General features: G+C 39.6%; 1 protein-coding gene across 2 annotated transcripts in view; it reads left to right on the top strand.

Annotated features, from left to right (window-relative positions):
* SCUBE1 (signal peptide, CUB domain and EGF like domain containing 1) overlaps positions 1-12,660 on the top strand; it is a 188,963-nt gene that overhangs the window by 105,121 nt on the left and 71,182 nt on the right. The window contains exons 6-7 of one of the 2 annotated variants that reach the window (XM_033057867.1): positions 2,772-2,888; positions 5,647-5,736. In XM_033057867.1, the coding sequence (XP_032913758.1) occupies positions 2,772-2,888; positions 5,647-5,736 (207 nt within the window). The remainder of the gene's footprint in view (positions 1-2,771; positions 2,889-5,646; positions 5,737-12,660) is intronic. The other variant, XM_033057868.1, reaches the window with a different exon arrangement.

Raw genomic sequence — 12,660 nt, 5'->3', positions numbered from 1 at the left:
ATATTTTACAGTTGGATTTTGTACCAATTTCACCTGTAGAACTATCAAACTCCAAAATGTTGACTCCAGTTACTTAAAATAAATAAATAAATTGTAGTCTAGACAGAAATTCAAAACCTTCAAAAACATGATTTGCTAATGTTTCTAGGAGACAGGAAAAGGAGCTGACCTATATGTGCATTCATGAACTGGGTAGAACTTTAATATGCAGGGAAGCTGTAAAAGTGTGTGATTCTGCAGGATTTGCTATAAATGCCATCAGCCTAGCACAATTTTTTCATAGGCAAATATAGTAAGGAAAAGTTCCTCATATTACGTGGGTCAGAGCAAGCATGTTAAGATATTTTCACCTCTGCCAGCAGAGGCTTTGAGCAAGGAATGCCAAAAATAACCACTGCAGTCACATTTTTTAAATACACACTTTGTTGCTGATTGCACTTTAAAATCCTCAATAAAAATACAGTTGGCTAGAAATGTATTTAAACATCTGGCATAAACAACACCTTAGAGTTAATTTGTGATGGCACTGCAGTCTAACAAGGATAGAAACTCCACCTAGTCCTAGAGGCATATGGGGTCAAGTAATAAGCATGTTTTAGTTGGAAAGGTGGGAACTTTAAGAATAGAGAATTAACATAGAATTTTGGGGGTTTTACATCAAAAATAAAAACCAAAATGTTACTGTGTATTGAAAGGAAATAAATGTTGCTTCCTTTGGATGCAAAGCAGACTGATTTGCTTCAGCTATTTTTTCACAAAAAATAATTATTAGGTAAGCTGTAAGTGGAGAAGGAGAAAGAATGCCTGAGGGTGGCTGTTGCCTAGGGGTTTTGTAATGTAATTCCTTGCAACTTTGGGATTCTTAAGATTTGGGGTATATTCCCTCCTCTGTCTGGCTGGACTGAAGCCACAATTTCCTTTTTCCAGTCTAGTGCACAAACTGTCAAACCCCAAAAAGGGAATACAGATCAGGCAGGTCTCCCCATCTTTCTCACTGCCATGCTTTGCAGTTGGATAGGACAGTAATATTCCTGAAGAGTGAGGTGGGAATCCAGGCAGTCTCTCTTCTCAGAGATTTGCCTCCAGGCTCCAAGGCTATTCCCTCTCTATCTCTGAACAGCACAAGAGTTTTTATCCCAAGTGTACAGTGGGAAGGACCAAGGATGTTTGCACCTGTACTCACTTGAGAGGTGGACAATTCCTATTGTGATCTTTGCCGGATTTCAGGAGCTGAAATTGTAAACTTGTGGTTCCTATACTGGCAGGAGGTTTTAATGGGAATTCTGTTGGGTATGCTGTGGTGGGTCTCCCTCAGTTGCTTTTTTTAGAACCGTTCCATTTTAAGCTAAATACTTCAGTGATTACTGAGAGTGGCATGGCTGCTCAGCACTGAGGAACTCACACCAGAGGTGGGATATTTCATTTCCAGTTGCTGTGATGGAAAATTCCAGTCTACTCCATTTTCAGGAACTAGAATTAAAGCAGGGTCACTGAGTTCAGTGGGGAAAAATATGAACTTAGTCCTTTTGCATGAGATACAACCTCAGATTTTAGTTGGATACAGGATTTTCAAATCTTGTTAATCATTATTTTGGTTTTACTGTATATTGCAACTTGCTACCCTGCCTCTTTTATAAATTCTTATCTAGAAGGAAAGTTCTGCTAAGACCAATGGGAGGAAGCTCCTTCTGATTACTGGGAGTCAATATTTAAAGAAATGTAGTCTGCATTTAAATTAGCATAACATTTCAAAACCTTTAAGTCCTCTGAAATGATAAATATATAACTAAATAATGGCATATTGGATTTCCCCCATATTTACTGGTATATATTTACCAGTAAAGAACCTAGTCCAAATAAAGACAGTAAATAGAATTCAGAAATCAGTCAAATCAGAACTGTTATTCACTGTCAAGCTGCAAAGGATGAAATGACACAGGGGCAAGTGAGAGGCTTTGTTAAATGGTGCTAGCCAGCTTAATATTTTAAATCTGGTTTGTTTTAGCTGGCAGAAATTAAATCCATTGTGTGACCAAGGTAATTACTTGAATCTGATCTATTAATTCATGTAACCTTCAAAACTCTAACCTATTCTCAAAAAAATGTTAAGTACTGAGGAGATTTGAATTGCTAAAAGCTGTTCTTCACTATATTGCTGGAAGTGAAAGTGGCATCTCTTTCTTCCTGGCTGAGGCCAGCACATGGCATAGCCAAAACAACTGTGTACTTTTTGTTGCAAAGAAAAAAAGAAAACAAGCATTTCTTGTTTTATTTTTAAGGTTGTTGCTTTAGGGGGGCCAGCACTTTATATAGTGGATTTCAAGATTTTTGTGGTTCTGTTCTTTCTGCTTGGTCCCTACTTCCTCTACTGAGAGAATGAAGGGGCAACAAGAGACAGATGCTGTCTATGAACCTGAAACTATGCATTTGTATTGGTAGACTGTTAATTTCATCATGGATATGAAGCATGTAACTTTTAGGAAGACATGGAATTGGCTGAGGGTCACACTGAAATTATTAATTCAAATAGAGTAGGAAAAATGCTTTTATTTTTCTTTCTCTTTTTTCCTTCCCTGTATGGATTGAGGCTAGGGCACGAGGGAGGGGGCAGAAGGAAGAAATAGAAATAATTGCAAGCACAAATGTTATGTTGCCTTATGTCTTGGTATGTTACTGCTCTTCTATGTTCTGAAAAGCTCTCCAGACTAATTGGTTTCATTGTCATTTTATTTATATATACATATATACACATTCATTTGGGGCTTAACTAGTAACCTGTAACTATGGGAATGGAGGCTGCCAACACACCTGTGATGACACAGATACTGGTCCTGTGTGTGGCTGTCATCAGAAGTATGCCCTGCACTCAGATGGCCGAACCTGCATCGGTGAGTACTTCTCTGCAGCACGTTTCATTTCGGGTTGCTCAGAATTTCTGTGCCATGGGTGTGTGTGTGAGTGTGTGTGTGTGTGTCCCACAGAAGGTGTTCCAGCAGCTTCTGGCTCAACCAGGCACACAGAAGCGTTTGTGAGTGTTCTGTCCAAATGTTTGTTGGTGAAATACCCCTTTGTTACCCGCTTGTGACTTTTGTTTCTGTTCGTGGCTATTTTTGAAATAAAAAGGTGTAGAATGTTCATCATTTTGAATGGAAGTTCAGCTCTTCAGTTCACTTTCCTTGCTTGAGCAAGGTTAGAAAAATTGCCTCCCATTCTGAGTTGTTACCAGGGAAAAGGAGTCATCATTATGTGCTTTCTTCCCTGGTGTATGTTTCATGGTTCTGAAAATTACAGCACTTGTAGTGATTAAGCTTTCATTCAGAATATCAGTAGGAAAAAACCGGTCAAGACATGGAGCATCTTGGCAGATGCTTTGCAAATATTTATGATTATAAAGTGTATAATTTGCTTAACACCATTTCTTTCCACTCCACTTTTAAAATAAATAAATAAATAAATATGCATTTTTGCATAGTGCAAGTTAATATTTGAAAATTCTTACTCACAGATCAGAACCTGAAATCCATAATGGTTTTCATTGGCATTGCGGACATGTTGACTTTTTATTTTGTTTGTACAATTTCAAGTTCTTACAAATTCTTAGTCCTTTCCTGAGGTTAAAAAAACACAGACACATATTTATCATATTTTCTCTCCTATGCTGCCAGACAGAGCATTTGAAACTCATGGAAATCTCTCAGTTACCTTTAGCCAGTCTGTCTTGGTCAGATCCATGGCATAAAGCTCCGTGGCTGCCCAGAGCCTTGCTCACTTCTGAGGGGTTTCATTGCACAAATTGTGGGGTAGGGCGAGGTTTATGCTGGCAGAGGTAAAGCTGGAGGGGGCTCAGAGCTGGGCTCTGCCTTTTTGTCTGCACAAGGTGTGTCTGAGTGCAGGGATTCTCTCAGTGAGTGCCTCTGATAATGCAGAGGGCTCCATCCTGCAATCCCTGTCCTGAGGAAGTTCCAGATGGGGAGAACTCACAAGAGTGACAGCTTTGAGAGCAGGTTTTATTGAATGGATAATTGATCTTTATTATTGTTCACTAATATCCTTGGATTGATGTTTTATTTTCTCCAGCATGTAAAAGTTATTTTAAAAGCTGTGTACATTGCATCTATTTTTTTTTTTTACTTTTTTTTTTCCCATTTTTGTAATGTAATACATACAACTCTATGTTACATTCCTTGGTCTTGTGATGTAAGTCACATATTACTGCCTCTGCTGATTTTCTTCTCTCTAAAACAGTTCTTTCTCTTAGAATACTTCTAATTTTTTTATTTATTTTTTACATTTATTTATTCCTGCTTTCTGGTGATGGTTCCTGATTGCCTGTCTTGTCTGATAACTGACGTTTATTAATTATTTACAGAGAAAAAAAATAACAAACAAACTCAAACAAAAGCCTCTATTGCAGCCTGATCCCATCTAGAACTTGTTAAAAAACAAAACAAAACAACTTCTTGTTACCACTCAACCATGTAGAGTTGCCACAAACAAAACCTGCCAGCCTCCTCCTCCTCCTCACTTCAGTGATTCCAGTGTTTGCTGTCTTCAGTGGTGTATCTATTCCAGGCATCACTGCAAGAATGCAAACTTCTGCAATGCCAGATAAATACTTGTTGACCCTTTGTCTAACATATTTTGTCTTTGTTTGCTTGTCTTAACCTTTTATTTTTTTATGTTTGCTGCATGTGAAAGTCCCCACTTGCATTTTCATTTTTTGTTTTCCTGCTGAGCATTTCCCTTTTCCTACAAATCATTTTATTTACCCAGCTGCTGCTTCTCCATTGCTCTCCTGTATCAGAAATCTTTAATTTTATTTCACCTACTGATCATCTCTTCCCACACTTGTGACTGTTTCTGTGTATTTCTAATGAAGTCCTCATTATGCTGTATGAAACTCTTACATGTAGGATGTCAGAGACCACCTTGTAAAGTGACCTCTGATGGCATCATCCTGCTCACTGCATGCTAATAAAAATACTAAACCCTGTTCTTGCAACATCTTTCCTAGCGTTGAATGTTTAGCTAGTAGTGTTTCATAGACAAGCAGGCAACCAGCACTGCCCAAATTGATCTTTTTTTGTGTTTGTTTGGTTTGTTGTTTGTTTATTTTTGTTGTTATTGTTTGATTTGCATGCTGCTGTTTTGTTTCTCAGTGTGTCCATGTGTACAAGACTATGGTGCATCTGTGTCCATCCATCACCGGACTCTTGTCACTCTCTCTGTCTGTCTCAGTCTTCTCCCCGCCACCTCCAGATCCTGGTGCCCCCCATTAGCCTAGTTTGTCTTTGGTAGTTTGTTCAACTAGCCTTCCTGAATTTTAATTTTCGTCATTAACACCTCTCTGGGGCACTCATGTTAGCTGTCTTGTTCTCCAGTAGAAATCCAGCTTCCTCTGTGTGATTAATTACTTCTGAGTTGACCATTCTTCATTCTCACCCTCTTTCTTCCTCCTTTCCCTAAACACCCTTATAATTTTTTCCTGGGTTCTCAAAGGGAATTAACTCTCTAACGGGGATTTAGTGCTTTCATGCCTTGCTTCTTGGCTTTGGCTGTGCCATGCCAAGAAACTGTCTTAGGCAGCGGAAAATTGGGCTTGTGATTAACCAACTGCTCCATGTTTGTCCCTTACTTGTGTTTTAGAGAAGGATGAGGCTGCAATTGAGAGTTCTGAGTACAATGCCACGTCAGTAGCTGATGTGGACAAGCGGGTGAAACGGCGGCTACTTATGGGTAACACTTTTCTTCCACTTCCTTTGTTGTGCTCTCACTTTTGTCTGTATGTATGTGGGGGGGAGGTTCTCTTTTGGTCTCATTTGGTTTTGGTCTCCTTTGGTTTTTGGTTTGGCCTGTTTTGTTTTTTTTTTTAACCTGACTTCATCTGTGTGGAAAAGTCACCAATTTTGTTAAGTTCTCATCTGTTGTACAACTTCATTCCTTGTTTTTAAACTTTTTTTTTTTCCCTAATGCTGCAGCTTTAATGTTCAATTTTCTCTGCATAGAAAGAAGCTTTTGCCATTAACCTTACTTAGCTTATGCAAGCTACTTTTTACATGTGATTTGTGCGTTTGTGTGTATGTGTTGCTGTAGAATTCCTGAAAAATCTCCTGTTGCAGACATGCCTATTGACTTAAAAGTGGATGATGATGATGGCATAAGCCAATGTTCTGTTACATCTATGGTGTTAAATGAACAAGTGTATTTGCCTAATTTAAATTTCCTATTCTTTTGATTGAGATGTAAATATTATGACTGGAAATTCATTGATTTCCTTTGTGCAGCTATTTTAGTAACCACTGCAAGATGTTTCCCTAGTGAATAGTGAGCTTCTGTACATTCTTCTTTCTGAGGCATGGCTTCTTTCTCTGTGCTGTTGGAGCCTGAGAGTGGAAGAGAGTAGGAAGTGCACTGAACAGTGAAGATAATTCTTTGGCTTCTGCTCTCAGTTAACCCATTGCACACCCTTGTGCTTGTCTCCTTCACTTTGCATTTCTGGCTGGTAATGAGAAGGGCCTTTTGGGAATAGAAAGGGTCCAGTGGCTGGGCCTCTGCCAGGCTTTGCATGAGAGAAAGAGCACAGAGTAGCACAGACTGCTGAATGATGCTTGGAGGCTTTCAGGTGGTTCATTTCTCTGTATTTTCCACTCTGATGCCTACTCACCTCATAAAATTGTTTCCACTGGGTTTTGAACATAGTGATCGTTGGTGAGATGTACCCAATGGACCCACTTATAAGACAGGGCTTCATCACCACAGAAAAGATTCTGGCAGGACAAAATTCTGCTCTCTTCCATCAGGGTTACTATTCCTTTTCTTAAAACCACTGAGTCCTTTGCAGACTGTCCTGCTAGCCTTAGGAAAGTTCAACTCTGCCTGTGAGCATCCATGCCTCTCTGGAGTGACCACCTCGAGGAGACCAAAGCCTCACTTTGACTATTTAGTTGATTGGTGGGCTAATAGTTGCAGTAGGTTTAAATATTTATAAAGTTTCCATATCATTTGTATCTTGTCATCCATGACAAAAAAATCCATTTACCCAGAGGCCAGCCACTGTGTAGGAAATGGCATAGTGTTAAGACTCTGTGATGGTATCAGATGACAAGATTGAGGTCAAATATCTTCCTTCATGTGAAGACCTGGGCATGTGTTCCTTTATATTTAGATTATCCACGATTGTTAATTCCCAGTTAGTTTGCCGACCTAGCAAGTGGCCCATATAGTTTTATTTTTTAATGATACACAATTTCAAATAATTCAACCTAACAATAGCTATGAGACAGCTCATCTTCCTTTATAAATGTGCTGTTAACACTTCCAGCTATGATTTCAGTAAGATCCATAGTCTCACAAGAAATCAGAAAAATAAATGTGCCAGAAGGCCTCTAGACCACTAAAAAATGCAAGCCTCTGGGACTCAATGGTGAGTTTGCCCAGCCACAAATAGTATGTAGACTACTCTCTAGAGGTGCTGAGCAACATAGTGCACTGTGTTGATGCTTCACCCTCTGAAAAAAATAAATACCCAACCTGAAAATAAGCTCACACTGCTTCCAAGAGGCCAGGCAAACAGCATTAAAAAGATTAGTAACAGCCTTCTTAATTACACCAGGTCTGCAAGTTCCAAGCTGAACATAGATGCTGGAAATAGGCTTAGGGAGATAGTTTAAAATCCAGTTTGCCCAATACATTGAACCCTTCAGTACCTCCTCTATTAACAGGTATCAGCTGAGAGTTTCTGGCCATGCTGTGTTTAAACCACTGATTCCTTAGAAAAACATTAACTAGAGAGGGAAATAAATTTAATTAGTGAGTGAGATCTGAGTGAGTGGCTTAATATTTAGGGACTTTTCTACTTGTTTGTTTCTGCTGATTGCTGATACTCAGAATTTTTTTTCTAATGCAGTCTTACTCATTTCCAAAGTGTGGTGGCATTTCCGTGCAATTCCATATTATCTTCACATGTTTTCTAATCAGCTGTTTTAGGAAATACTGGAAGGCTCCTCAGCAAACCTTTCCCCCACTTTTACTAAATGGACTGTGATTTTTGACCCTCCTTGCAGGCAGTTTTGAGAGAGTAGGAAAAGTAGACAACTTTACGTAATTTCAGTATTCTGATGAAAGGTGCTTTCAGTTGCAAGTTGCAAGAGATGATAATTGCTAGTCCCCTGTCATTTGCTGCATGCTATCAAAGTGACTGTGATCTGCAGAACCCTTAATGCCAGCCAAAGCTCAGAATAAGCTTGACAAGATTGCTTTGGAGCAGTGCTGCTGTCAGACAAGGCTGCCTATAGCAGTCATTTTGCTGCACCAAGACTGGCCCCCTCTGTGTCTGAGTCATGCTGCAGTCCTGTGACTTGTGGCTAAATCTTAAACAGAGAAAATTAGATAAATACACAGTTTTCCTTCCTGTTAGATGCATTCTTATCTAGATCTTGTGAGGCAGATGAGAAACTGGTCTTCTCTGATGACCTACAAGAAGCTTCCCTTTGGAGCTGTCCAAAGATGCCTAGGAATTTTCATCCTACTTTTTCATAATGTTTGGACAGACCCTGAGGTCTTCCAGCTGTCGCTTATTTCCCTGGATTGGAGAAAAGCACTTGGATTCAGAGTGAAGAGTGCTCTCATTACAGAGATGGCACTGAATGGCTGTCACCTGGTCAGTGAAGGTTCATAGAGCTCCTTTCCCTCTTCTTCACTTCCCCTTGGCCATTGCCATGGTGGACTGGAGGCACTGCAGCCTTCATTCCTCTCCAGGGGGGGCTCCTGGAGTCTGTAAACTGCACCTTGAGCCATGAGCATTCCATAGATGAGGAAGCACATTGATCCTGCAGAAGTGCACAGCTCCAAAACCAGAGCTATACCAACATCCCTAAAGCACATTTACATTCCCTTTGTTGCAGAATACCTTGTACTTGTTACAAAGCAGAAGGGCACAATCAATGTCCTCAGGTCTTCTTAGCATCTGGTATGGTTCATCTTGCAGTTAGCTGAGCACACCCTTCAGCTCTTAAAATTATATTCAAATCTCTGTTTTGTATGGTATAGCAGAATTTTTTCTGAAAATATTTAGTGTGTTTCTTAGGAACATAACAGAGATCTTCACCTTCTTTTCCTTGGGAACCCATTTTCCACAACTGCTTTTTCTGTCATGGCATCATGGCATGAATCTGCCCTACCTGGTTAGGAGTGGACTGGTGCATTTCACATATTTTTCTGTCTAAATCCAGAGAGAATGTGAATCACATCTGCCCTGCCTATCTGTGTGAGAGCCATTCTAATATGGGCACACAACTTTAGCAGCACCAAATTTCCAGTTAACCCTACTAATACACATATCTTCAAAATATTTTGTCAGTATCACATCTTCAGCAATGGAAGTTGCTTTTATTCATGTTTTCATATCTCTTTTTGCTGTTCTAGCCCTGGATAGAATTCATAAATCAAACTGCTACCCATTGCAGTCTACAACTGTAAAAATATATCATCCAGCAGCCTAGCACTTTATCATTAAATAAATTGTAAATAATTAAGTCTTATGGGCTTTATATTCTCATTGGCTACTGTCCTTCACTCGAAAAGGCTACAAAGTTTTTGTAGAGCAATTGCCTGTTGATATTTGAAGCTTTCTTTTAGAAACCATTTTGAAACCTTCTTTTAGAACTTGCTATTCTAGTCACAGAAATAGAATTCATGGCATCAGTTATGCAATTGGGCTCCCTCATTACAAATAAGTCCTTACAAAGAGGTGACAGGCAACTGGAAACTTCCTCTTTGAGGAACCAGAACTGTAGAACTGTCTGAAATTTAGATTCAAGGAGCCCTCCTCTCCCAGACAAAGATAATTCTTTGCTCTTTAGCTGCTATTTACATCAACTCTTTAAATGAAGTAATTTTATGAAGTATTTTTTCTATATTGTCTTTTAAAATGCAGGCACTTGCTACATTACTATCATCCCAGGCTTTATTAGCATGCAGGAATCTGTAAAATGTTTAGCAACACAACCATGACGTTTTGTGCAGGCTGTTTGTTAGATCCTGTCCTCTGGTCAGCTCTTCTTGAAGAGGCAGACCTGACTAATTTCTCACTCTGATTCATTTTCCCTCCTCTACTCTTTAGCAGTCAATGGAACAGGTTCATTTGGGCTTGACATGAGGTGACTTCAGAACAACTGCCAATATTATGCATCTTCCTCATCTTCAATCCCTTTTCCATTTTTCCCTGAGATTACTGTTGTAAGAACTTGCCTTGGCATAAAATGTTTTTGCTCTGGCCCTAAAAAACGAAAGTTTGGTTCCTTCTTGTCACAGAAGAGGGGTGTACAAAGTACTTTTGAGCATAGAAAAGAGCAACAGGATAATGAGCCCACCCAGAAGCTGAATTGTAGCTATTTCCCTTGCATGTTTAAGGGAAGCAAAATGGACACCATTGCTAGAGATGTCTTCAGAAATGCAAACTCTGCACAGAAATTCACTCCTTCACATATTCAACTAATTTTGTGTCAGGGCAGCTGAGGATTTTGCCATTGGACACTGACTTCTTGGGTCGTCAGTAAAGTTATTTGCAACCCACCTCAGAGAGGGTGATGCAATTCTCTTCCCTGGAAGCTGGTTCCTAAGAACCCTCAAAAGTCATATACTGTCCGCTGAAATGCTGGTATAAGCTGTAAAAGGGCATCAGAACTGTGCTGGTCTTTGTTACTTCTCAATTTTACTTCTGCCTAGATTGGTCCTGTGGTGCCATTTGGAATCCAACAAGGACCAGCTTTGCCAGGCTGGGATATATGTGCACCTGTATTACATTTCATCCCTGGTTTCCTAGGAGTTGTTCACAGGCAGGGCTGTGGTCTGGCTGTATTTCTGCCACACAACCAGCAAATAAGGCAGTATTTTCACTAGTTCTGTATTTCCCCTTGTTGTGGCAAGAATCATTTGACTTCTGCAGATGTCTCCTCTTCCATTATCTTAACAGTGGCTTTCCAGCTGTTTAGAATGAACACACAGCTACCTGCCTGGAGAAGTGAATGTGCAGTCAGCTAAGAACATTCCCTCTGCACAGCAACAACTAGAGATGTGGGCTTTGGAAACTGCAATTTGGGCATTTCTGCCATGGCTTAGTATATGACAGAGAATATCCTTCCTGCATGTTATGTGGGGCAGAATCATCTCTTTGTTTGCCTCTGTGTGCTGTGGAAATTGTAATTCCCCATCAGTTCAACTCCAAGGATCCCAAACATTGCAGTAAACAGCCAAAGCCGGTTCAGAATAACAGATATAATAGATCACAAGTGCAAGTGTTCCTCTGGCAACTTCAGTGGCATGCCAGTACTCCCTTCTTTGTGTGTTGGTCAGCTCTTTCATCCACTCTTGTGCCTCCTGAAGGTACCTGGAAACATCACCCAAGGTTTATCCTGTCCTGGCCAAAACTGTGGAGGTTTCATACCTTTAGCCCAGTAGCTACAATAGATTTTAATGAGCTGCTCATATCATATTAAATTTAAAAAAAACAAACAACTTGAACTTATGGCTGTGACTTACAGCATCTGTAGCAAAGGCAAGCATTTAAATATATGTTACATCCAAAAAGGCAGAGAGATTTACAAATTTAGAGCTTGGGTTTACCCATTTGAACTAAAAGTGGTACTCAGCATCATATGCCTTGAGTCATCTGAGTTTAATAGTCAGCCATATGGCATCATTTCTTAACCCCCATTTATCTAAGGATTAGACTGCCCTGTTCATCCTGAACATCAAGTGTGCTTTGACTGACTTGTCTGGAGCACCTGACAAATAAAACACCTTCTAATTTCTCTAGTGGGCTTCTTTTTACTTCCACCTCTCTGTATGACCCACAGGACTCTCTATGAATCACAGTTTTCTCTTCAGTAGAGACATCCAGCTTTTTCTTGATTACAGGAAAATAGAATCCACGAAGTTAACTACAGTTACCATAATTAAATTTATTTTCTCCTGCCATGTTTAAAATGACAGCATATCAATATGGAAATTTCCCCTCTATAGTGTTTCAGCATCCAGAGATCTCTTTGCTGGTGACTCAGTGTGAATAACTTATCCAAAATCAAACATCTATCTTGAAATACTGTATAAACCACAGAGTGACAGGGTAGATCATACAGAAATCCACCACTTTCTGAATTTCAGGATTCTGTGGTAGAGCCATATTTAACTTCTTTGCAGATCAGGAAAAGGAGCTGTAGAACAGTAGAACTTACTGAAGCCACACATTGCTAGCCTAAAAGAATCTTGTCATCTGATGCGAGTTTTCTGTTAGAAGCCTTTTCTCTTGAAAGTGAGTTTTATGGGGAAACTCCTGTTTTCTCAGTGCTTTTGCCTGGAATGATCTTCTGAAATAGGGAGACAGAATGTACATAAACAGAATGTACTTGTTAGAACATTCATCTGAAATGAGAGGAAATTATTCTAAAGACCCTTTCACTGCGCATTGCCACCCCTGTTCAAGGAAAATGTTCTTCTGTAAAGTCAGACTAACTCATTATTGCCTCATGTATATGTTGCATCCTTGGTGCCACTATTGGTAATCAATAGCCTGATAAGGGTTAAGGATTTTTCAGTTTCAGTAGACATAAAAGCATAGAAAATGTGACCTGTGTTTCTAAAATGCAATTTAATGCCTGGAGT

The sequence above is a fragment of the Catharus ustulatus genome, chromosome 4 (assembly GCF_009819885.2).
Source record: "Catharus ustulatus isolate bCatUst1 chromosome 4, bCatUst1.pri.v2, whole genome shotgun sequence".
Taxonomy (NCBI): Eukaryota; Metazoa; Chordata; class Aves; order Passeriformes; family Turdidae; genus Catharus; species Catharus ustulatus.
The sequence above is the reverse complement of the archived record's forward strand: the minus strand, read 5'-3'. Positions and strand labels throughout refer to the sequence as shown.